Source organism: Callospermophilus lateralis, chromosome 12 (assembly GCF_048772815.1).
Source record: "Callospermophilus lateralis isolate mCalLat2 chromosome 12, mCalLat2.hap1, whole genome shotgun sequence".
Lineage (NCBI taxonomy): Eukaryota > Metazoa > Chordata > Mammalia > Rodentia > Sciuridae > Callospermophilus > Callospermophilus lateralis.
The window spans coordinates 27,242,792-27,267,370 of NC_135316.1; the positions used below are offsets into that span (position 1 = coordinate 27,242,792).

The 24,579-nt window shown below is 36.9% G+C and overlaps 2 protein-coding genes across 4 annotated transcripts; one reads left to right on the plus strand and one right to left on the minus strand.

The window, feature by feature from the left end:
• Window positions 1–966: 966 nt before the first annotated feature.
• Window positions 967–20,041, minus strand: Ska3 (spindle and kinetochore associated complex subunit 3). The gene is made up of 9 exons (XM_076872534.1): window positions 19,939–20,041; window positions 14,531–14,592; window positions 14,263–14,428; window positions 11,868–12,279; window positions 9,379–9,461; window positions 7,029–7,114; window positions 4,909–5,112; window positions 2,811–2,938; window positions 967–1,372 (listed from the first exon to the last, which is right to left on the minus strand). Exons 1-8 carry the CDS (start codon window positions 20,039–20,041, stop codon window positions 2,813–2,815), a joined length of 1,242 nt encoding a protein of 413 aa, XP_076728649.1. The 3' UTR covers window positions 967–1,372; window positions 2,811–2,812.
• A 155-nt stretch (window positions 20,042–20,196) lies between these two features.
• On the plus strand, window positions 20,197–21,102 carry Mrpl57 (mitochondrial ribosomal protein L57). Of its 3 annotated transcripts, none has more exons than XM_076872441.1 (2): window positions 20,197–20,278; window positions 20,493–21,102. In XM_076872441.1, the coding sequence occupies exon 2, from the start codon at window positions 20,498–20,500 to the stop codon at window positions 20,804–20,806; it is 309 nt and encodes a 102-aa protein (XP_076728556.1). In that variant the 5' UTR covers window positions 20,197–20,278; window positions 20,493–20,497; the 3' UTR covers window positions 20,807–21,102. The 3 variants fall into 3 exon arrangements, with proteins under 3 accessions (XP_076728556.1, XP_076728558.1, XP_076728559.1); XM_076872443.1 differs by having other exon boundaries at window positions 20,204–20,278; window positions 20,490–21,102; XM_076872444.1 differs by lacking the exon at window positions 20,197–20,278 and adding an exon at window positions 20,285–20,365.
• The last annotated feature ends 3,477 nt before the right edge of the window (window positions 21,103–24,579 follow it).

The following is a 24,579-nucleotide window of genomic DNA, read 5'->3' on the forward strand; positions in this document are numbered from 1 at the left end:
CTAGGCTCCTTTGCCGTCACTGACTGGCAATGCTAAGGGATTGAGATTCTGCTAAATGCTGGGTTCTAAATTCTAGTGTCTGCCAAGGTCCTGATGTAGGAAGAGTGGGGAAAACAAAAGATGGTAGTGGTGTGGCTAGGGTATCACACTGCAGGAGGGAGACATCAGCTGGGGTCAAATCAGGATACTGGATTTCATTTGAACAGCAGTATGAAGACATGTGCTTGAAAGATCCCAAAGCTGGAAGCATCACTATTCTAAGTAACAAGCTAGGATCATGGAAGGTAGTAAAGATTCAGAAAAAAATAAATTTAACAAAATAAATTTGAAGGCCCAAGGCCATCATAAAACAAATGCAGCTTCCTTACAGGCAAATGCCTAAATCTCTTTTTTGCTCATTTTTAAAAAGTCTTTATGCTCCATCTCTCTCTCTAGTGGCACTGTTTCTCTTCCCCTCATTAACAAGACCTCAAAAGAGCAGTCTAAAGCCATTGTCTATTTCCTCACCCCTGTCCTCTTAGATCCACCAGACTTCCCTCACTAGTACTCCACCAAAATTACTGTTGTTAAATCAACTTTGCCAAATCTAGTGATCAATCCTCAGTTCTCTTGTTACTTAAGTATTAAAGTAATTGACCACTTTTCCCAACCCCCTTATGCTGTATCACTCTGCCTCTTTCTACTCTCTTTCTACTGCTTCCTCCTTCAGTAATCTCATCTGGTTCTATGGATTGTTACATATAAGTAGTGAATGAAAAGCTGATAATAAATTTCAGTTATCAGCATACATAAAGTGCACTAGAGCAGCTTTACCTTGAAAATAATATTTTGAAAACTTACACTATATTTAGCAAAAATCATACTTAAAACTATAGCAATTCCTGGCCAAGAAATAAATCAGGTTTTAGTGACAATTTTCTGACAAAATTAACACAGGTCAATGTCACAGGTCTTTCACATGACTTTCAAAACACAATTATAAGAAGGCAATTTTACCATATTGAATTTCTTAAAGCCGAGCCTTTCAAGCACCTAGTCATAAATGTCAACTAATTTCAAGTTTTTAGCTATCTCCAAAGTATGGTAGGTACTACTTTCCTGTTGACTATAATTTGAAAAGTTCTTTGCTGTTTTTAATCAGATGGATCTTGAGCTTGATGGATGGGGCAGTTTGAATCTGCTAGGTAGTTTTAAAGGCTCCTGTGGCCCTAGCCAATGGTACATAGGAGGCCTGTGGGCCCAGGTCCAAACGTTGGAACCTTCCAGAGAGTGAGGTTCAGGATCTGCTGAGTGGCCAAGCTGGAGAGTAGAGCTTGAAAGGTCAGCTGCCATGTGACAGAAGGAGTTGATGTGAGAGAATGAAACCAAAACCCTGTAAAACACGGGAGAAGAGAGAAGAAAAACACTGTAACAGTAGTGAATGTCTGACTTCAACTAAGACTTCCTTCCACCTTCACTGATGACAGTGTAGTTACCTAACCTGGTAATTTTCCTCTTTTTCTAAGTTTCAACTGTGTTTCTGTTATGTGCAAATAGCAGTAGTCTTAAAAGAGCACTGATTAAACAAAAGATATAAATGACTTTGAGTCACGAGATGACAAAATGGTAACAGCCACCTGGCCATAAGAAGATCAGGGGTAATGGGTAGCAAACTAGCATTTACATTTCTAAAATTACTTGTCCTATACCCTGCTATTACTTAGTCTATTCTGGTAGATTAAGTGGGGCAACTTAACATCAGTGACTAAACTAACTACATATCAATCAGACTAATCTTAAACCAAATCAAAATTTCATAAAAAGCATATAATGACATAAATGTCCATATTCCTCTTTAATACTGATCAGTTTTTAAAAAGGAAAGAAAGAGGAGAATTAATAAATTGAGTCCATCTCTGCTTCTACCTTATTCTGTTCAGTTTCTAAATTGGATAGATCCACTAGAGATTCTACAAAGATACAAATAAACATTAATAGCTTCCAACAAGACAGATGACACAACACTGTGGATGCATATTTTAATAATTATAAGAGAGTTTGGGATTAGATTCCCACTGATATTATCAAACTTGATAATTTGGGAATCAGATTCAAGAATCACAAATTCTTTTTTTTTTTTTTTTTTTTTAAAGAGAGTGTGAGAGAAGGAGAGAGGAGAGAGAGAGAGAGAATTTTAATATTTATTTTTTAGTTTTTTTTTTGGCGACACAACATCTTTGTATGTGGTGCTGAGGATCAAACCCGGGCCGCACGCATGCCAGGCAAGCGTGCTACCACTTGAGCCACATCCCCAGCCCAAGAATCACAAATTCTATGTCAAAAAGACAATGGGCTGGGACACAGCTCAATTGGTAGAGTGTTTGCCTTGCACACACAAAACCCTGGGTTCAATCCCCAGCACCACACACACACACACAGTAGAGACAAGCTATTAGCCTAAACTAGCAAATGTTGATTCTGAACTATTTAAAAAAAATTTTTTTAGTTGTAGTTGGACACAATATTTTATTTTTATGTGGTGCTGAGGATCGAACTCAGCCCCTCACATGTGCTAGGCAAACGCTCTACTGCTCAGCCCCAGCCACTGTTTTTTTTTAAATATTTTTTTAGTTTTGATGGACACAGTATCTTTATCTATTTATTTTTACATGGTGCTGAGGATTGAACCCAATGCCTCATACATGTGAGGCAAGCGCTCTGTCATCGAGCCTCAATCCCAGCCCATAAACTATTTTTACTATCATTCTATATTAGTTTTAAAATGTCCTCTCAAATAACACATATTTTCTTTAGAACAGTAGAATACTCACTTTCACCAGTTTTCTTTGTCTCCAGCATCTTGGGTATTCTGTCTTTTGTATTTGAGGAAACCTCTCCTGGGTGGCACTGCCTTCACTGCTACTGGAGTAGCTAGGTTTGAGTTGTATTTTGACAAAATCTAAAACAAGCAAATTTTTTTTCTGTCAAGTCATATGAATAACATAACAAATATAGAAAATGTTAGAAAACATTCAAGAAAAGCCATGGAAAATTAAAGGTTATTTAAAACAAAAACACTTATTTAGCATGCCTGCAGACATTCAACAGCAATGAAAACATTGAGATATTAGAAATTTAACTGGATGTAAAGGTTTGAAAGGCATTATCCTCATTAACTGAGGATAATGCAACCAATACATCCCCAAGAGCAAGTAAGCCTTTACAAGCTGAAGCTGTTAGTGAAAAATCTGAAACAATGTTTAAAAGAAAGCTCATCAGTTATAAAGATCATAAAAGGAAACACTGAAATGTCAGCATCCTTTTCCTACACAAAGAAGTGACATTGAAGCTGGGCATGGTGGTGCATGCCTATAATCCCAGTGACGTGAGAGGCTGAGGCAGGAGGATCACAACTTCAAAGCCAGCCTCTGCAAAAGTGTGGTGCTAAGCAACTCAGTGAGACCCTGTCTCTAAATAAAAATAGGGCTGGGGATGTGGCTCAGTGGTCGCATGCCCCTGGGCTGAATCCCCAGTAAACCCCCTGTCCCCCAAAAAGAAGTGACATAAAGGGGTTGGGTTTGTAGCTTAGTGGTAGAGTGCTTGCCTGGTATATTGAGGCACTGGGTTTGATCCTCAGCAACACATAAAAACAAACGAGTAAAATAGTTATTGTGTCCATCTACAAATAAAAAAATACATATTATTAAAAAAAGAAGTGACATTAAATACAAGGCTTTGTTGCTTTCAAATAGAATTGAGAAGAATGAACCATGGGAACATGATATACTCATTCCTCATTCAACTATTGTAGGTATTGCCCAGAAAAGCAGAAAAGCCAGGATAAGAAATAATTAAATATCTTATCCTGGGTCAATTCTGATGACATTTGGTTATTTCCCCAAGTAGCTCAATTCTGATGACATTTAGTTAATTTCCCAAGTGGTTATCCTTCTTATGGCTTTTCTTAAGCCAGGAACCTTTCTAGAGTAGTTACTGAGACTTCTATGTGCCAGCTGGGCATGTTGGTGCAGGCCTGTAATCCCAGTGGCTTGGCAGGCTGAGGCAGGAGGACTGCAAATTCAAAGCCAGGCTCAGCAGCTTAGTGAGACCTTGCCTCAAAATAAAAAATAAAAAGGACATGCGGGTGCGGTGGCACATGCCTGTAATCCCAATGGCTTGGGAGGCTGAGACAGGAGGATAATGAGTTCAAAGCCAGCCCAAGCAATGGTGAGGCACTCAGCAACTCAGTGAGACCCTGTCTCTAAATAAAATACAAAATAGGGCTGGGGATATGGCTCAGTGGTTGAGTGCCTCTGGGTTCAATCCCTGGTACCAAAACAAACAAAATTCATGTGCCTAAGCAATACCAGCCAAACACTCTGTTAAAGAAGAGGATTGTCAAAGAAATCAGACTGGTTATTTAGTACAGTTGGCAGTTAGAAATCAGTAGTAAAACTAGTGGCAAATTTACATTCAAGAATCAGATATTTACATGTAAACCAGTGTTTCTCAAGCTGAGGCCCAAGAAGCCTCAAGTTCAAGAAACTGATATGTAATTAATGATACCCTACTCTGAAGAATTGAGGGTGAATGACATTTCTGACTTTGTCTGCAACACTTCTAATGGAATAATGGTCAATGTGGAAATCATAGCTGAACAATATTGATAAGAATACTTTTCAAAGGTAAAGAGAAACATGCCCCATTGGTATAACATCCCTAAAAATGTGGGAAGCTCATTAAAAATATGGGAAGTCACTAGCTTATACTAAGCTCAGAAACCAGGTGTTCTTAGAAGGGCCTATCTGCCTAGAATTTAGATTGTGTCAACACTAAAGGGCCAGCACATTAGCCTAATGACAAGACAGCTTACATGCAGTTTCAAGTCTTTAATATCAGAAAAAAATAAAATTGTCTTAAAAAAATAACCTGGAGAATATCCTCTGGAATTGCAGTTATTTCTGGGGGTGTAGGTGTTCTAAGTAGATTCTCGTAAGAAGAAATTGTAGGAGAAAAGGGATCCATAAAATTCTCAAAGCACTCATCTGATTTTAAAACTAGTGGAGTGTAATCTTCAACTTCCACATCATTTGATGAACTATTTATTTTTGGTAATGGATAATTTGTGGATACCTAGAAAATAAAAATAAATCATTGAGTTATAGCAGTAATTTAAAAATTAAACAGTGATATTTCTATTGGGGTCCCTGAGTAAGCCCCCAAATGACCCTCTTCTTCTATAACTGTGTTCTAAACAAAACCGAAGACAAAGAAGTGGCATAAGCTGGACAAAATACCATCTTCGTTACCAATAAAAGAACCAACGTAAGAACTATATGGAATGTTGGCTAAACTCCAGATTTAGATAAAATGTTGCCATTTCAGGCAACACTAAACTGGGCCAGATGAGAATCCTTGCATGATAAGCAAGTGTTTCCACACCCCCTAGCAAACAGGCTTACCCCCAAGAAGAAAGCAGATATGAAGGAAGCTCAACTTGCAGTTTTCATGCTAAATTACTACTTGGGTAAATTACTCCATCTCCCCAGGGCCAGAGTTATTAATAAAAAAAAGAAGTTAAGATTCTCAGGTCAGCAGGGTGCCTTCCACATGAATAGAAACATGAGAAGTAAATTCATTGTAAATGGCAAGTGCCAGCAGACAGATAAACTGACATTTCAACTGATAACCCAGCACTGCGTTTGTCTACAGCTGTACTGGCCAATATTTAAGTCACAGGGGCTAAATAAATATAAATTAACTAAAATTAAACAAAGTCTTAAGAAATTAAAAATTAGTTCCTCAGATCAGTAGCCACATTTTAAAGCCCCCAAAACTACATGTAATTAGTGGCTACCATTTTTAACAGCATAGATTATAATTTCCATCACTCCAAATAGTTCTGTTAGATATCCCACTACAGTAGTGTTTGTCTAAAATACTGGTTGTCCTAAGTGTTCATACTGACTCTAAAGAATAATAAGGTTAGGGGGCTGGGGATGTGGCTCAAGCGGTAGCATGCTCGCCTGGCATACGTGTGGCCCGGGTTCGATCCTCAGCACCACATACAAAGATGTTGTGAACTGAAAAATAAATACTAAAAAATTCTCTCTTAAAAAAAAAAAGAATAATAAGGTTGGGCTGGGAATGTAGCTCAGTGGTAGAGCACCTGCCTAGAGTGTGTGAGGCCCTGGGTCTGATCCCCAGCACCACAAAACAAACAAAAATAATAAACTGATGTGATTTGATTATAATAAATTTGTTACCTAGACTTTGGAGAGGAAAAAAAACCCATTAAAACACTCATAAACCTGTTGCCCAGAGAACTATATTTCTACTCATTCATTTTTCTTAAAATGTATACAACAATGTGTTGTTTATACAACACATACATGTAATTTTTCATAAGCTTAAATATTTCTTGAAAATACTCTTTAATCTGTTTTCATCTGGTTTTATAGAGATGCCTTATTGAGTTCTTCTTATCTTTCATTTGATATTTTAAATTGTTTCCCTTTTTTCGTATTTCTTCCTATAACTTGTTATGAATCTTTATCCTAGGTGGGTTTAGGACAAATTCTGACACATGATTAAAAGGTATAAATTTTTTTTTTTAAAGTTCTTGATCTATGCTGGTAAAACACCCTCAAGAAATACATTGTAATCTCTCCTGATTTATCTAAGTTTCTAAAGTAGACTGAAATGAGAACCTCTTGGGAGTCAGGAGAGGGTTATCAAGGAACACAAGGAATCTTTTAGGGATGATGCATATATTCTTTTTCTTTTTTGTGTTGGTAGTTTTATAAATGAATACATGTGTCAAAATATAATTCTGTACTCCAAATATATGTAGTTTATTTCATGTCAATTATTCCTTCCTAATGCTGATTTAAAAATAAATAAAAATCCTATTTCTCTTTAAGGAAGGAAAATAAAAACCTAGGTTTTATGTGAGTTAGAAAACAAACAAAAACAGACCGTTGGAGTCTGGAAGTAGTATCTGAGTCATTAGGAGAAAGATTAGAGCTTTCAATTCTATAGGCATTTACCACAGCTGTGCTGTTCTTTGTAGAAGGAATTTTCAAACCAGGAGTGCAGAATGTAGGTGCCAATGGGGAATTTGTGCACTCGACATCTAGAAGACACACAAAATGTTCATGAAAATGAAGATTTGAAAACAAACAGAAGATTTCAACTTTTAAATTATAAGTATTGTCAATATAATTTGTGCTTTTGTATGTGTGTGTGTGTGTGGTGCTAGGGATTGGAATTCAGAGCACTGTGTCATTAAATACACCCCCCATGTGCTTTACTATTATTATTTTTTAAATATTTATTTTTAGTTTTAGGTGGACACAATATCTTTATTTTATTTTTATGTGGTGCTGAGGATCAAACCCAGTGCCTCATGTATGCTAGGCAAGCACTCTACCACTGAGCCACAACCCCAGCCCCATGTGCTGATTATTAATAACTTAAAAAATGTAAGTGTAATCTAAGTATGGTGGTACACACTTGTAATCCTACAAACTCAGGAGGCTGAGGTAGGAGGACTACAAGTTTGAGGCCAACCTCAGCAACTTAGTGATACCCTATCTTAAAAAATGGGCTAGGGATGTAGCTCAGTGGCAAATCACCCCTAGATTCAATCCCCAGTATTAAAAAAAGAAAAAAGAAAAAGAAAGAATGCTCAGCAGCATATTAAACACAATATTGAAGAAAAATAACTCTCAATCTAGTGATCTTTATCCAACTAAATTATCATTCAAGAATGAGTTTAAGCAAGGAGTGGTGGTACATGCCTTTAATTCCAGCAGCTGGGGAGGCTGAGGCAGGAGGATTGCAAGTGCAAAGTCAGCCTTATGAAAAGCAAGGTGCTAAGCAATCAGTGAGACCCTGTCTCTAAATAAAATACAAAACAGGGCTGAGGATGTGGCTCAGTGGTCAAGTGCTCCTGAGTCCAGACACGGGTACAAAAAAGAAAAAAAAAGATTAGTTTAAACCGGGTGTGGTGGTTCACATGTGTAATCCTAGCAACTCAGGAGGCTGAGGTAGGAGGATGGAAAGTGCAATGCCAGCCTCAGCAATTTAGTGAGAACTTGTTTCAGAAAACAAAAATTGTTGGGGATATAGCTCAGTGGAAAGGTGCCCCCTAGGTTTGACCCCCAGTACCCCCCACCACACAAAAGGCAAAAAACCCAGCTAAATCCAGAAGAAGTGAGTGGGCTATAGCAAACAATGTAAGCTATAAATAAACTACTGCATTTTATTAAGTATGGGCTATGAAAATGGTAATAAAGATACTCTTGTGGGATAAAAACAGGGTCAAACCAAAATACAATAACTTTAACAAAGTTCCTTTTAACTAGATTACTTTTTTCTATTCCCCCAATAAACACATTACCTGTGATTTACTACAGGATTTTAATAAGCAGTCTATTCTTTAATAAATCCATTCCACTTTCAGGAGTTCTTCATTTTCTAAAATGTCTACATATTTCATTGGGAGTTGAGTTGAGCATGATATGAGGTGATGGCTCAAAAGAAATTTTTTTTCAATCAGCAGCTCTTTAATACAATCATGTTCTTACAAGGTGAGCTATAAGCTACTATGAGTCAGTATATTTTTTAAACCTGTTTAAGCGAACAGTACTTATTAATTTAATAACATAATTTAATTACATGTCAGTGAAATTAGTACAATAAGAACTTTTCTGAAAATATGTCCAAAACTTTGGAAAGATCTGATAAAGACATTTTAAAACTCTACCAATAAATTTGGTATAGATCAGACAGCAATAAATAATTATTCAGAGAAATCATAAAACTCTAGGATTTATTTTGTATTTTCATAAAAAAAAAAAAAAAAATCAATGTTTTTCTGGGTTCAATCCCTAGCGCACGCATACACACACACACACACACACACACACACACACACACACAAAACAAACCTGCATGAATATTTTCTTTAAGTTATTGAACCATTTAAAAAAAAATTGAAATGATAGCTGGTGTATTCTGGGTGTGATTTATGTAAGAAAGATAATGTATAACTCTAACCAATAGGTTCAAGCTAAACTAAAAGAAAAAAAAAGTACTACGGCTCTACATCAAAAGATTGGTGAAAGAATACATATGTCTTAAGTTAAAACGTTAGAAACAAAAAAGCTAACAAATACTAAACATAATCCAAAATAATATTAAAAACACACCAGAAAATTTTATATTTCTCTTGCATGAAATCATGCTTACCCTGAATGGGATGGTATTTTTATAAAATTCGATATTACAAATTAAAAAGATATGGAAAACTATAAAGTGTCTAAGATGATAGAACCATTTCTTTTTAATACTGTTTAAGTTGTAGATAAAAGTAAGCTTGATGTTTGCACTCACCACTTTTTTCCAGCTGCTGAATTATGGGGCCAGGAGTAACAGAAAAATTATTGGTCATGGGTTCTCTTTCTAGGGTCTTCTCACTGGTGTGGTTCAGAGGGAAATTATAAAGTAAAAAAAAATAACATTAAACCTCTGGGATAAAACTTAATTCTTATTACATAACATAAATTTGGACTAGTTCAGTTCTCTTTTATGGACAAGATGCCCCATGGAACATTTTTCTTTCTCTTTTATTCTTCTAATGGGAAATGAACTTGGGGCATTTGACCATAGAACTACATCCCCAGTCCTTTTTCTATTTTTTATTTTGAGACAGTCTTTCTAAATTGCTGAGGCTAGCCTTGAACTTGCAATCCTACTCCCTCCTAATTCACTGGGATTACAAGTATATGCCACCCTGCCTGGCCCTTTAAGAAAATGAACAACAAAACTATTTAAGTATCCATCCATCCATCCACCCACCCATCGGTCCGTCCGTCCGTCCGTCCGTCTGTCCATCCCCATGGTTCAAAAGAGGTTAACAACCTCTGACTTAAAGGAAAGCTATAAATTCTCATTACTTCAAATAAAGGAACTGCATACTTCATAACTTCAAAACCATAAAGTAGAACTTTACAACTAGTACACAGATACAGATTAAGAATTTGTTGCCAGGCACAGGTGGTGCATGCCTGTAATCCCAGCAGCTCAGGATGCTGAGGCAAGAGGATTACAAATTCAAAGCCAGCCTCAGCATCTGGAGAGGTGCTAAGCAACTCGGTGAGACCCTCTCTCTAAATAAAATACAAAATAGGGCGAGGGGTGTGGCTCAGAGGTCTAGTGCCCCTGAGTTCAATCCTTGGTACCCACCTCCCCCTCAAAAAAAAAACTTGTCATTTTTTTTCAAGACTAAAATTACTGGTAGATCAAGTGTATTTTCTTTGATTGTTTAATATATAAAATTGCTACTTCTACTTTTTAAGCAAATATTTACTTTTGATCTACCTATAATTTATTTTGATATGAGGTAAAAATTACTTGATCTTTTCCCACTTAACCAATTATCCCAGAAGAATCTACTGAATAATCTTTACTTCAAAAATACCTTTATTATATATTTATATTATTTTGTCCTTAGATACTGTTTGCTATTTTTTTATTTATATTCGACAGCAGAATGCATTACAATTCTTATTTCATATATAGAGCACAATTTTTCATATCTCTGGTTATATACAAAGTATATTCACACCAATTCATGTCTTCATACCTCTACTTTGGATAATGATCACCACATTCCACCATCATTAATTACCCCATGCCCCCTCCCTTCCCCTCCAAACCCTCTGCCCTATCTAGAGTTTGTCTATTCCTCCCATGCTCTCTCTCCCTATCCCACTATGAATCATCCTCCTTATATCAAAGAAAACATTCTGCATGTGGTTTTTTGGGGGATTGGCTAACTTCACTTAGCATTATCTTCTCTAACTCCATCCATTTACCTGCAAATGCCATGATTTTATTCTCTTTTATTGCTGACTAATATTCCATTGTGTATATATGCCATATATTTTTTATCCATCTATTGAAAGGCATCTAGGTTGGTTCCACAGTTTAGCTATTGTGAATTGTGCTGCAATAAATATTGATGTGGCTGTGTCCCTGTAGTATGCTGTTTTTAAGTCCTTTGGGTACAGACCAAGAAGAGGGATAGCTGGGTCAAATGGTGGTTCCATTCCCAATTTTCCAAGAAATCTCTATACTGTTTTCCATGTTGGCTGCACCAATTTGCAGTCCTACCAGCAATGTATGAGTGTGTACACCCCACCCCATCCTTGCCAACATTTATTGTTGTTTGTATGCATAATAGCTGCCATTGTGACTGGAGTGAGATGAAATCTTAGAGGAGTTTTGATTTGTATTTTTCTAATTGCTTGTGATGATGAACATATTTTCATGTATTTGATGCTATTTTAATCAGTGGCGTGTTCATTGTAACCCACATGGTTTTAATTAGCATTTCCACACTAATCACATCCAGATCTTTTAAATCTAGTACTGAATTCACATTAAGCTTCAAATTATTATTAAAATATTTAAGAGGAAATAAATATTTACAGGCACCTCAAAAATCAATATGCACAGACATTGCCTTTTCCCACAAGCTGAAGGTATTCTTACCTTAGTTGCTTTCCCTAGCATCATCCCAAGGCAATAAACCAGAAATCTGGGGTTTATCCTAGACCCTCCACTCTAACCAAAGCAATCACAAACTCTTATTAATTTTACTCCTTTAATTTTTTCCCCTTTCCTATTTCCACAAATATCATCTTTTTTCAGGCTTGTATCATGATTCCTTCTATGTAGCCTCTCATCTAAAGAAACCAACAGTTTGTAGTTCATTTTAAATGAAAAATGTTTAAAACATTGCATCGAGGACAAAAATTAATAAATACAAAATATTTAGGAAATAAAATAAAAATGTACCTTTTAATAAAGTTGCTTACCTTTTAATATTCTTCACATTTTTAAGTCCCATTGTATAATCTTCATTTAAACAGAAAGTATGTTCAGAGATACCAAAATGTTCTACATTAAGAGTTATACACTCAAAATCATCCATTTTTAGAGCACATTTTGGAGTTTTTAGTATTTTAACTAGTGACTGACTGGTAGGTGGAGTTTCAATTTCAGGCTCTTCCTTATGGTTGTTCACTACCTGTGGAGGGTTTGGTAAAACTTGGGATATCATATATCGCTCAAGTCCAAAATCTGAAAGTTGTGGACTACGTGGAATCTTCTTAGAAACAGAACTGCTTGGAACAGAAGGATCAAACATATCATCCTTCACGTCAGGCTTTTCAAAATCCTCACATTTAGCCATCTCTTGGGTAGAGTTAGTGAGTTCTTGTTCACAAACTAGGAGGAAGAATCAAAGAGGTAACATTCTGGTAACAGCAGAACAGAACATCTTAAATTCTATTTCATGGGCTGGAGTTGTGGCTAAGCGGTAGAGCGCTGCCTCGCACGTGCAAGACCCTGGGTTCAATCCTCAGCACCACATAAAAATAAATAAGTAAAATAAAGGTATTGTGTCCAACTGCAACTAAAAAAAATTCTATTTCAATTATTCCTTCAGTAATTTTCTGGTATGTACCTCTTACTCATATGCCATTTTGATCATATATTAGAGAGGGAAAGCAAACTAAAGTGTTAAAGATGAAAAAATCAATACTCCCAAAATAAAGGCCAATTTCCTTCTTTGATTAATGTGATTTACCAGTTTTTCTTAATATATTCTGACACCATTCTATCATTAATTAGTGTGAAATTAATTAAGTGTAGAATCAGCTCTCTTCTAGATTTAACACAATGTATAGTGGTATTTTAAAACATTAATTTTCAGATGCTTAAATTAAAAAGGAAAGGCTACTACACAAAAATAATTTTATCTTATTTCAGTCTGGAACACCTTTATCAAAAAACCCAGTTGAGAAGATAATGGGAGAACATTTGAAACATACATACTATCTCAACCATCTATAGGTTTTATACTATGATTACATGGCTTCTGAGTCTTGGAAGAGTTTCTCATTTACTGAATTCTGTTCTGGTTTTGTGCTTTCTGTAAATTCTAAGAAATATTACAAGAGTTGCCAAAAATCTGTTGTATTTATCATAGAGCTATCATTGATAAGATTAATAAAATAAGACCATCACCATTATTAACGCTTAATCAATGATAGAACTATATTCCCATTTCCCAAGGAAGGAAAAACAATTCAGAGAAATTATTCAAGGTCACATGTTAAACTGGGAGAGCCAATATTTGAATGTGTGGCTGTTTCACAAGAAATACTTTATACTTTGTATTATACCATGTGCACTATTTAATACACCTTCCAAACATATCCTCCAATTTTTTTTTTTTTTTTGGACATTGAACTCACAGCCTCATACATGCTAAGCAAGTACACGTATGAACTGCATCCCAATACATATTTACTGAATTTAATTAATATTTTATTTATGTACAAAGACCATTTTTTAAAAGAATTTTTTTGTAGTTGTAGATGGCCAGCATGCCTTTATTTTATTTGCTTATTTTTTTTGTATGTGGTGTGAAGGATCAAACCCAATGCCTCATGCGTGCTAGGCAATCACTCTGCCACTAAGCCACAGCCCCAGCCCCTACAAAGACCATTTTATTACAGACATGAAGACAATGAAGCATATTAAAGTTAGTCATTTGTTCATCTAGAAGTATGAGCAGAACAATAACAGCTAATAATTGAATGATGGACAGGCCAGGCATTGTTCTAAGCAAATTTTATGTCATTTAGTCTTTATACAATGAAAACTCATAAAGCACCCCTGCCTTACAAATGAAAAACTGAGACACAAGGTTAAGTAATTTGCCAAGATAATACAGCAAGTAGTGGCAGAATAAAGATTTGCACTAAGGTAATTTGGCTACAATGTGCTATACTACCCTGCATTAGAATTTTAGAACTAAAAAAGGACTTTACTGATTTATATAGTCCAAATTGCTCATTAGATAGAAAACGAAACTGAACCAGAAAAATGAAATAGCATGCTGTAAAGTTTCTCAGCTATTTATTGGCAGAATCGACTAGAAATTATTCTGAGTTGTACTTCTTCATTTACAAAGGTCAGAGGTCTTTCATGTAGCATGATGCTGGTTCTCATTTAGCATGGTGAAAAACCCATTTTTCTATTGTGTCACTGACCAGCACATAATGAGATTTGAATAAATGTTTATGAAATGATATTCATATAATGGCAGACATAGAACTAAAAACTACGGCCAAGCCTACAGTTGTTATCATGTTGCCTTTTTAAATACTAAGCCATATTCTATAAAATGAAAGTCAAACAAACCTGAACTTTCCTTGACTCGTGGATTATATCCATACTTCTGGAAAAACTCTCTTATTTTTATGATATCCGTTGAATTTTTTTTCATCAATATTTTTGCTGCCTTTATGAAACCAATGTTTTCTTGACTTTCCAATCTTGCTTTATCAAGAAGAATATTAACATCATCCTTTTATGAGGAAAGAAAATATATTACAATTTCTCTAAGTTCTACTTAAACTAAAAAAAATTACCACAGAAATACAACAAATTAATATCGTAGGATTAATACCTTTAAAGTCTGGACTTCTGAATGAAGATCATGTAAAATTCCCACTGGATAATCATCAAAGTCTTCAATACATATGTTGAAAGAAAAAAAAGTTCAATAAATACAAGAAAAATAAGGAAGAAAAAAATTAAAAATAAAAAGATTAAATGTAGTTTCTTAAAATCCTTGTAGATATTTACTTATAATTTATCTCTTGTCAACTGCTGAAAAAAAAAAAAAAGACTATTCTTTAAAACCTTTATCGAACCATAACATAATACAGCTGTAACAAAAAATCTTAAGTATATCACTTGAGGAACTTCACAAATTGTTAGCTGGATAACCAGCCCTCAGCTCAATAAATAAGAAGAGAAGAGGAAGGGAAAGAGGATTACAAAAATTTTACAAGCCCACTTTTAGTCCCTCTCTTCCCCTGTTGAGAGCCACAGACAAGTCAAGATGGCACTTTGCCAAGAGGAATGGCTTGAGAAGTAACACCATCGAGCCATTAAGATAATGGAGATTCCTTAATGACTTACTGCTGTGTCTAGATTATGCCAATTAAGTTAAGCTGTGTATAATTAAGATGATGAGGATTCCTTATTGGTTGACTGCTGTATCTAGTTTATGTTAATTAAGTTAAGCTGTGTTTTCAGTTGTGTATATATACCCCTACTGTCCCACAATAAAGCGGCTCCCGCTCTTGCTGTATCAATCTTCACAAGTTCCTCGTCACCCCCCACTTACTATGCTGCAGCCAGACTGCGGCATGCCCCCTAAGGGTAAACCTTACTCTGAATTCTAAAACCATGAAGTTTTACCTGCTTATGAACTTTCTTTAATGAACTCAGATAATATGTATTTTTTTGTGATTGGCTTTTTTCATTCAACATTTTACATGACATTCCTCTGTTCTTATCTAATCCATCCATGTTCATTGCTAAACAATATTCCACTCTACAACATATCTATTCTATTGTTAAAACTATTATGAATATTCTTGCTTTGAATTTTTCTAGAACATCTTTTTTTAAAAAAATATTTATCATATGGTTCTTTAGTTTGTTAATTACAGTGCTTGGGATTGCGCGTGTTAGGCAAGTGCACTACCACTGAGCCACATTCAGCCTTAGCATGTCCTTGGGGTAAAGAATTGTGCATATATTGGCAACAAAGACCTAGAATATGTGCTGTATTATGGGTTATACATATATTTAATTCTAGTACATAATGCCAGATGGTTTTCCAACTTGCTGTTACCATTTACACTCCCAACAGCAGTGCATGCCAGTTCCAGTTTTTACAAATCTTTACAAACACTTGGTATTTTCCTCTTTTCAATTTTAGTTATCCTAATAGTTTATGCAATTGTACTATATTGGGATTTAATTTTCATTTCCTTGATGACTAATACATTTGATGATTTTTCATATACTTAATGACTATATGAAGATAATTTGAAGTAAGGCTTGAATTTTTATATGGTATTATCTGCCTTTTTCTTATTAATTTGTAGGGGTTTTTTTTTTTGGGGGGGGGGGCGGTACTGGGAATTGAACACAGGAGCATTTAACCACTGAGCCACATCCCCAGTCCTTTTTTTTTAAAATTTTGAGACTGGGTCTCACCAAAATTGCTTAGGGCCTCACTAGTTTCCGAGGCTGGCTTTGATCTCACAGTCCTCCTACATCAGCCTGCCAAGCCACTGGGATTACTGGCACATGCCACCATGCCCAGCTACTCTATACATTTTGGATATAAGTCTTCTGTCAGAAACATGTATTATAATATCTTCCACTCTTTACATTGCCTTTCCACTCTTTTTTTTTTTTTTTGTACCAGGGATTGAACTCAAGGGCACTTGACCACCCCCAGCCCTATTTTATTAGAGACAGGGTCTCACTGAATTGCTTAGCACCTGGCTTTTTTGCAGGCTGGCTTTGAATTTGCCATCCTCCTGCTCCTCCTGAGTGGCTGGGATTGCAGGCATGCACCATCACGCCTGGCTTCCACTCTCTTAATTTTAATAATGTGTGTGTGAGGGGGCAGGGTTGCTGTCAATTAAACAAGGGGTCACACACTAATTAGTTAAGCACTCTATCACTGAGCTATATCCCTCCTCTTTTTATTTTATGAAAGGTCAAGCTAATTGGCCAGGTTTGGCCAAGTTAGCCTTAAACCTGTGATCCTCCTATCAGCCTCCTAAGTAGCTGAAATTACACACATGGGCCACCATATATAATTTCTTAATCCTAAAGTAGTCCTATTTGCCGAATTTTCCCTTTATGATGAATACTTTTTGTTTCCTACTTTAAAAATCCTTGCCAATGATAATACATATTTTTTTCATGTTTTCTTTTAACAGCTTTATGGTTTTTTCTTTTACATTTAGAGTTAGAACCATCTGGAATTTTTTTTTTTTTTTTTGTACAGAATACAGTAAGGATCAAGATTCATTCTTTTCTTCTATGTAGATAACCATCCAATCAACCTGACACTGCTTCCTCAAAAGACATTTTTGAGTTGGGAATGTAGCTCAGTGACAGAAGACTTGCCGAGCATTCATGAGGTTCAATACCCAGAATTGCAAAAAAAAAAAAAAAAAAAGAGAGAGATCCTGTACTCACTGCACTGTCTCTTTTGTCATTAATCAGTTGGTCATATAGTGATTAAAAGTAGTTTTTAAAAGAACTCTATTTCTCTTTTCTGAAACACATTCACTTTGATGATCTCTTTCTTTAGCTGTTAGGAGTTCCCAATTTTCATTAGGGAAATGCAAATGTGCAGTGGCCCAGGCCTGTCAACCCTGATACTCTTGAGGCTGAGTCAGGAGGATGCTGAGCTTGAGGTTCGAATCTAGCTTATGCAAGATAACAAAATCCCCTTCTAAAAAAAAAATTAAAATTCCCAAAACAACCCAACCATGATGAGATTCCACTTCATACACACTAGAGTAACTACAATCAAAAAGACAGATAATAACAAACAAATATTGGTGGGGATGTGGAGAAACTGTAACCCTCATTGCTGATGCAAATGAAAATGGTGCAGCTACTTTGGAAAGCAAATTTGCCTTTCTTCATAAAATTAAATATAGGATTACCATGCAATTCCACCTCTAGATATATGCATGTCCAAAAGAACAAAAAAATGTGTTCATATAAAAACTTGCACATAATTTTTTTTTTTTTTTTTTTTGAGAGAGAGAGAGAGAGAGAATTTTTTAATTTCGGCAGACACAACATCTTTGTTTGTATGTGATGCTGAGGATCGAACCCGGGCCACACACATGCCAGGCGAGCACGCTACCGATTGAGCCACAGCCCCAGCCCACACATAAATGTCTATAACTGCATTATTTACAATAGCTTGAAATAAAAACAACCCAAGTCTGATGAGCAGATGAACAAAATTTGGTATATCCATACAATTGAATATTATTCAGCAATAAAATGAAATACTGACACACATTACAACATGAATAAACATGAAAAATTATGCTAAATGAAATAAGCCACTATTTCAGTCACAAGAGACTACATGTTATGAGATTCCATTATATGAAATGTTCAGAATAAGCAAATCCAAAACAGAAAATAGATTAATGGTTACCTAAAGCTAGTGTGGTGGGTGGGGATATGGTTATGGGGAAGAACGGAGGCATGGAGGATTGTTTTGGAAGTGACAAAAATTTAAACTTTTTATTATGACAGTTGCACAAATCTGTGAATATACTAAAAATCACCAAACTAATTCTTTAATAGTAAGTTCTATTATATGTAAAATGACATCTCAAAGATATTTAATAGTCAATCAATTTGAGTAGGGTGTGATGGTGCATGTTTGTAATCCCAGTGACTCAGGAGGCTGAGGCAGGAAGATACCAAGTTCAAGGCCAGCCTCAGCACCTCAAGTTGGGTCATAAACTTAGCAAGACACTGCCTCAAAAAAAAAGAGAAATAATAAAAAGGGGGCTGGGGATGTGGCTCAAGCAGTAGCGCGCTCGCCTGGCATGCGTGCGGCCTGGGTTCGATCCTCAGCACCACATACAAATAAAGATGTTGTGTCTGCTGAAAACTAAAAAAAGTAAATATTAAAAAATTCTCTCTCTTAAAAAATAATAATAATAATAAAAAGGTTTGGGAAATGGCTCAGTAGTTAAACACCTCTGGGTTCAATCCTAGGTACCAAAAAAAAGTCAATTTGGGGCTGGGGGTGTGGCTCTGCACTGGGTTCATTCCTCAGTGCCATAGAAAAATAAATAAAGGTATTGTGTCCAACTACAACTAAAAAAAAATACTACATGTTTTTTTAAAAATCAAGGGCTGGGGTTGTGGCTCAGTTGTAGAGCGCTCACCTAGCATGTGCAAGGCCCTGGGTTTGATCCTCAGCACCACATAAAAATAAATAAAATAAAGTACTGTGTCCAACTACAACTAAAAAATAAATACTTTTTTAAAAAGTCAATCAATTCAATGATTCATCAATGTAATCATAAAAGGTGAAACTGTGATCATTTTCTCTAATTACCACAATTTCATGTTTTCTATAATACATGTAATACATACCAACAGTAGTCTTGAGTGCTAGTGTTTGTGTTGGCAATATAATTTACTGGGGAAAATACGGACGTTTATTGTAACTGTGGACACTACAGGTAAGACAAAAGTCACTACACATGTATAAAGAACAATGCTAAATAGCTGCATTTTTAAAAAGAAATTAACTTTTTACATGGTTTTTACTGATAAGCACTAAACATGACTTGAAGGCACATCATGTATAAATGTGTGTACATTTATGAGCTCAACCTGGCAATTTAGGATTTTATTCATAAGGGCTGTTCTCTCTTTTACAATAATAGTAACTAACATAATAAGAAGCTACTTTCATCACATGAGAAGAACACTACAGTGGGTTGTGGCTCAGTGGTAGAGTGCTGGCCTCACGTGTGTGAAGCACTGGGTTCGAGTCTCAGCACCACATATAAACAAGTGAATAAAATAAAGGTCCATCACCAACTAAAAAAATAATAATAATTAAAAAAGAACAGCACTATGGTTATCCATGGAACTAAAACCGGACACATCTATGCAATTGAGGAGCATAAGAATAAATCACGTCCCATAAATAGTTCAATTATTATGTGTCCATTAAAAAAGAAATCATAAATGTGGCACTTGCATCCCGCAGAGCTATGTTAACGACAAACGTTGAGCATTTCGATAGACGCAGCATCCGCACCGGTATCTCTCTCAAAGCACTTCTAGCCACTGTCAATAAATAAGCTCTTGGGTCAATCGGTACATTTTTAGTAGTGGGTACCCTTCCGGCCGCCGCCGGGGGCCGGTCCGAGTGGCGGCGAAACTCACCAAATGCGGCTGAAAAGCGGAGACCCTCACCTGGCCCGGCCCGCCCGCCTCACTCACCGCTTTCCTCTCCGTCCAGGGCTCGCTGCAGCCGGGCCGTCTCGCAGTCTAGTGTGCTGGCCAAAGACCGCAACTTGCAGTAGAAGCTCTGGATAGGGTCCATGGGTGAGAGCAGATGAACAAGAACCTAGGCACCAGCAGATAAACCTACGCTCCGGATCCGTCCAAACCCGCCACTAATTTGAATCTGTAAATGCCGGAAACGTCCTTGCTTCCGCGCAGGCGCAAAAGTCTTCTCTCGCGAGAGCTGAATTATCACGAGAAGGTCCCGGGTGACCCCGAGAGGCTCACGTGCTTCCATATAGCGTTTGCTGGCCGCGGCTGGGGCGCAAAGTTCTTGGTGAGTGCCTGGGCTCTGTGGGTGCGAGGAGAGGCCTCTTCCTCCACTTTAGACTGTGGTTCCCGTCGCTGTGTTGCGGGGGCGGGGGTGAGTGCGCATTTTTGGCCGCCAGGACTAGAATCGCCCGTGGCGTGTGAGTCCGGATTGCGAGCCCTCTTCTCTGGCCCGGCGGTCTCCAGCTTGTGTCTCTAGCTCTGTGCCCTTTCCTCAGCAGACACCATGTTCCTCACTGCTCTTCGCTGCCGCAATCGCATTCCTGGAAGGCAGTGGATCGGGAAGCACCGGCGGCCGCGGGGGGTGTCTTTGTTGGCGAAGCAGAACATGATCCGTCGCCTGGAGATCGAGGCGGAGAACCACTACTGGTTGAGCATGCCCTACATGACGGCGGAGCAGGAGTACGGCCACGCCAGCGTGCGCAGGGCACAGGCTTTCGAGGCCATCAAGGCGGCCAGCACTTCCAAGTTTCCCCCACATAGATTTGTTGCAGATCAGCTCAACCATCTCAATGTCACCAAGAAATGGTCCTAACCCTGAGCCATCATCTGCCTTGTCTTTACCTGATCCTGGAATAAAATCCAAGCAAACAAACAAACAAACAAAAAAACAACCCTGTTGTTTCTATGTACATGTGAGACTTCAGGCCAGAATCTTTTTAAAACAAACAAACATGAGCTTTGTCAAAACGCCTTGATATTTAAAAAAACCTAATCACTGACCTAATGTGTTTTGTTTCTTTAACCTGATAGGGAGAGATCAGGAATTTCCTGAGTCATTAATGATATAAACTATTTTACGTGGAAGCTTAATAAAACTACAAACTATGATTTGGGGTCTTGGCTTCAGTGGATCTGATAGGGCTTTATTGTGCAACAATAGTTTGTCTACCTTCTGTCAAGAATAGTTGCCTCAACTTAAATGGAAATATGTGCTTTTCCAGTTAAACATACTTTAAAAAAAAAAAAAATAACATGCTCTTAAAATTAGCATTTTCTGGTCCAGTACACACCTGTAATCCCCTGGACTGGGAGGTTGAGGCAGAGGCCAGCCTCAATTTAACCAAAAATAGAGGAGTGGGGGCTGGGAATGTAGCACAGGGGTGAAATGTCCCCTTGGGCTGGATATACACCTTAGTTGGTACAGTGTTTGCCGTGAATGCACAAGGCCCTGGGTTCTAATCCCCAACACCACATAGACACATACACAAATCACCCCTGGACTCAAACCCAATAATACACCTCCACCAAAAAAAATAAAATAAAATTTTTTTCTTCTGGGATTTAACTACTAAAAGTAGACATTTAATTGGGATAAAAGGTATTTATCAGGATTGTTGTCATACCATATCAATCACCAGTTAAAGATTTTTTTTTTTTTTTTAAAGTAAGCTTTTTTCCGGAATAAAGGTAACCCCAGGGCTGGGGGTGGGGGGTTGGGGAGGGTATAGTGGTGCATGCCCAGTGGCTCAGGAGGCTGAGACAAGAGGATTTAAAGCCAGCCTCAGCAAAAGTGGGGCACTAAGCAACTCAAACCCTATCTCTAAATAAAATACAATAGGGCTGGTGATGTGGCTCAGTGGTTGAGTGCCCCTGGATTCTCTCCCCAGTACCAAAAAATAAAAATAAGAAGTCTTCCTTATAAATTTAAACAAAAAGTGTACAAAAATATATTCTATCACATGAAAATAGAACATACGGTTATTTAATATACACTATAAACAGCAATGCTAAATAAATGCATAATTTCCCTTCTATTTACTCAGTGAAAAGCATTAATAGGTGTATTTTATTTATATTTATTTTAATTAGGTATATACAATAGCGAATGCATTTTTGATTCATTGTACACAGTTGTAGCACAGCTTTGCAATTCTTTGGTTGTACACGATGTAGCATAGCGTCACATCATATGTGCAGTCATACCTAGGGTAATGATATCTATCTCATTCCATCATCTTTCCTGCCCTCATTTCCCCTTCCCACCATCCCTCCCCTTTGCCCAAAGTTTCTCTATTTTTTCCATCTCTTCCCCCTTATGGATCAGCATGTACATATCAGAGAGAACATTTGGGCTTTGATTTTTTGGGATTGGCTTTGCTTAGTATGATATTCTCCAGTTCCATCCATTTGCCTGCAAATGCCATAATTTTATTCTCTTTTAGTGCTGAGTAATATTCCATTATGTATATGTGCCACAGTTTCTTCATCCATTCATCTACTGAAGGGCATCTAGATTGGTTCCAGTTTAGTTATTATTGTGAATTGTGCTGCTATGAACTTTAATGTGGCTGTGTTACCATAGTATGTTGATTTTAATTTCTTTGGGTATAGACTGAGGAGTAGAATAGCTGGGTCAAATGGTGGTTCCATTCCAAGTTTTCTAAGGAATCTCCATACTGCTTTCTGTTAGGGTTGCACCAATTTGCAGTCCCACCAGCAATGTATGAGTGTGCCTTTTTCCCCACTTGATTAATGTTATTTTTCAGAGTGGTTTAGCCCATTAGACAATCTAAGAAAATTGAAAATATTGACACTATTTCACATCTACTTCCAAAAATGTAAAAATGCTAGATGTTTTGTGGCTGAGGCTGTAGCTCAGTAGTAAAGTGCTTGCCTTGCATGTGTGAGGCACTGGGTTCAATCTTCAGCACAACATAAAAATAAGTAAAGATACTGTGTGTTCATCTACAACTAAATATTTTTTTTAAAAAATGCTAGGTATTTTAATGAAGGGGCCCAAGTTTAATCACTTTATACACAGGAGTGTTAACAACACAACAGTAAATGGTTCTAATATGTGCGTTCTAGCAGGAACCATATTCCTCCCTCAGCTACCTTTTGCCCTCCCCTCCAACATGGGCCTGAGTAAGTCCAAGAAATGATGTAAAAATTGCATTTCCAAAAGTGACTTCCAGAAGATAAGTGTTTCTTTCTAGTGAACAAAGATTATAAAGATTTTTGGTGATGTTTTTTGTAGTGTTGGGAATTGAACCCAGGACCTCACACATGCTTAGCAAATGCCCTTCCACTGTGCCCTTCCATTAAGCATACTTCCAGCCTGAAAACTAGTTTTTCAAATTGTATTTTTCTTACACATTGCCAAATCCTCCATATATCAAGAAGAGTGACATATTGCAAAGACATCATAACTTTTTCAAAAGATTGAAGGAAAAGCTTATAGCAGCTAGCCCATAGTTGATCAGTCTTCCAATTGACTGTCATTATTTCTGATGGTCAGATCATTAGCCAACACTTCTTCCTCTGTACCTAGAACCCCAAGCAAGACCCACTGCAGTTTTAGGTTCTCTCACTGCCACTCAGGTGCTGCCTTGCCATTTCAGATTCTTTTTTGTGAGGGTCCCAGGGTCTTTATGTACTCCCATGTTCCTATCTCATGTAGACATTGGGAAAGCAGAGCTGGCTGCGCCTCTATTCCCACCACTAACCCATCCTCTGGAGCAGGTGCTTATCAGGCCAAGTTTGAACACATAAATACCAAGATACACTGCCCCTTTGTATGATTATATATATATATATATTTCTACAGCTTGATAGTTTAGCTTAATGTCTTCAAGATCTTTCCCGTGGTGATATTTCAATTTATATGAATATAGCTAAACAAAACCATTAAAGGGCTTCATGTGATGAAGATGAACATTGATGAACAGTGTTTTTCCCTAATTTTTTTTCCTTCTTGTACCAGGGATTGAACCCAAAAGTACAAACCCCATCTCCAGTCATTTTAATTTTTTAAAATTTTGAGACAGGGTCTTCCTAAGTTGTTTAAGGGTTTGCTAAACTGCTGAGGTTGGCTTTGAACTTGCAATCCTCCTGTCTCTGGAGCTACTGGAATTACAGGCACACATCACTGGATCTAGCCTTTTATTATTTTAACACACCTCTTCAAAAAAAAAAAAAAAAAAAAGCTTCTCAAACCAGCCTTCCTTTCTGTATAAATCCCCCAAAGTAGGGTTGCTACAGAGGTTATGTACAGTAAAAACTTTGACCCTTATTGCCCAATTCCTTTTTATAAAGTTAGATCATTCTATACTCTTACCAAAAATGCTTCTATGCCTACAACCTCAGCAATTATTCTAAGAAAAAATAATCTTAATTGCTTTAATATATTTATTTAATGAAAGTAAACATCTTTTCATATGTTGTACTACTGATAATTATTTTTTTGGTGTGAATTTTATTCATTCTATATCCACTAAAGTAATTATTGTGGTTTTGGGGATTAAACCCAGGGCCTTACACAAACTAAACATTCTGCCCGAGTTATACTTAGCCCCTCATTTTTTA

What these genes read in the sequence shown, in the direction of transcription:
- Mrpl57 (XM_076872441.1), top strand. Translation starts at nt 20,498, where the DNA reads ATGTTCCTCACTGCTCTTCGCTGCCGCAATCGCATTCCTGGAAGGCAG.
- Ska3 (XM_076872534.1), bottom strand. Translation starts at nt 20,041, where the DNA reads ATGGACCCTATCCAGAGCTTCTACTGCAAGTTGCGGTCTTTGGCCAGC. An exon ending in CAGAAGTCCAGACTTTAAAG is followed by an intron (nt 14,429 to 14,530) that starts GTATTAATCCTA and finishes TCCTCATAAAAG; the next exon opens with GATGATGTTAATATTCTTCT. An exon ending in CAAAGAACAGCACAGCTGTG is followed by an intron (nt 5,113 to 7,028) that starts GTAAATGCCTAT and finishes TTTATTTTCTAG; the next exon opens with GTATCCACAAATTATCCATT.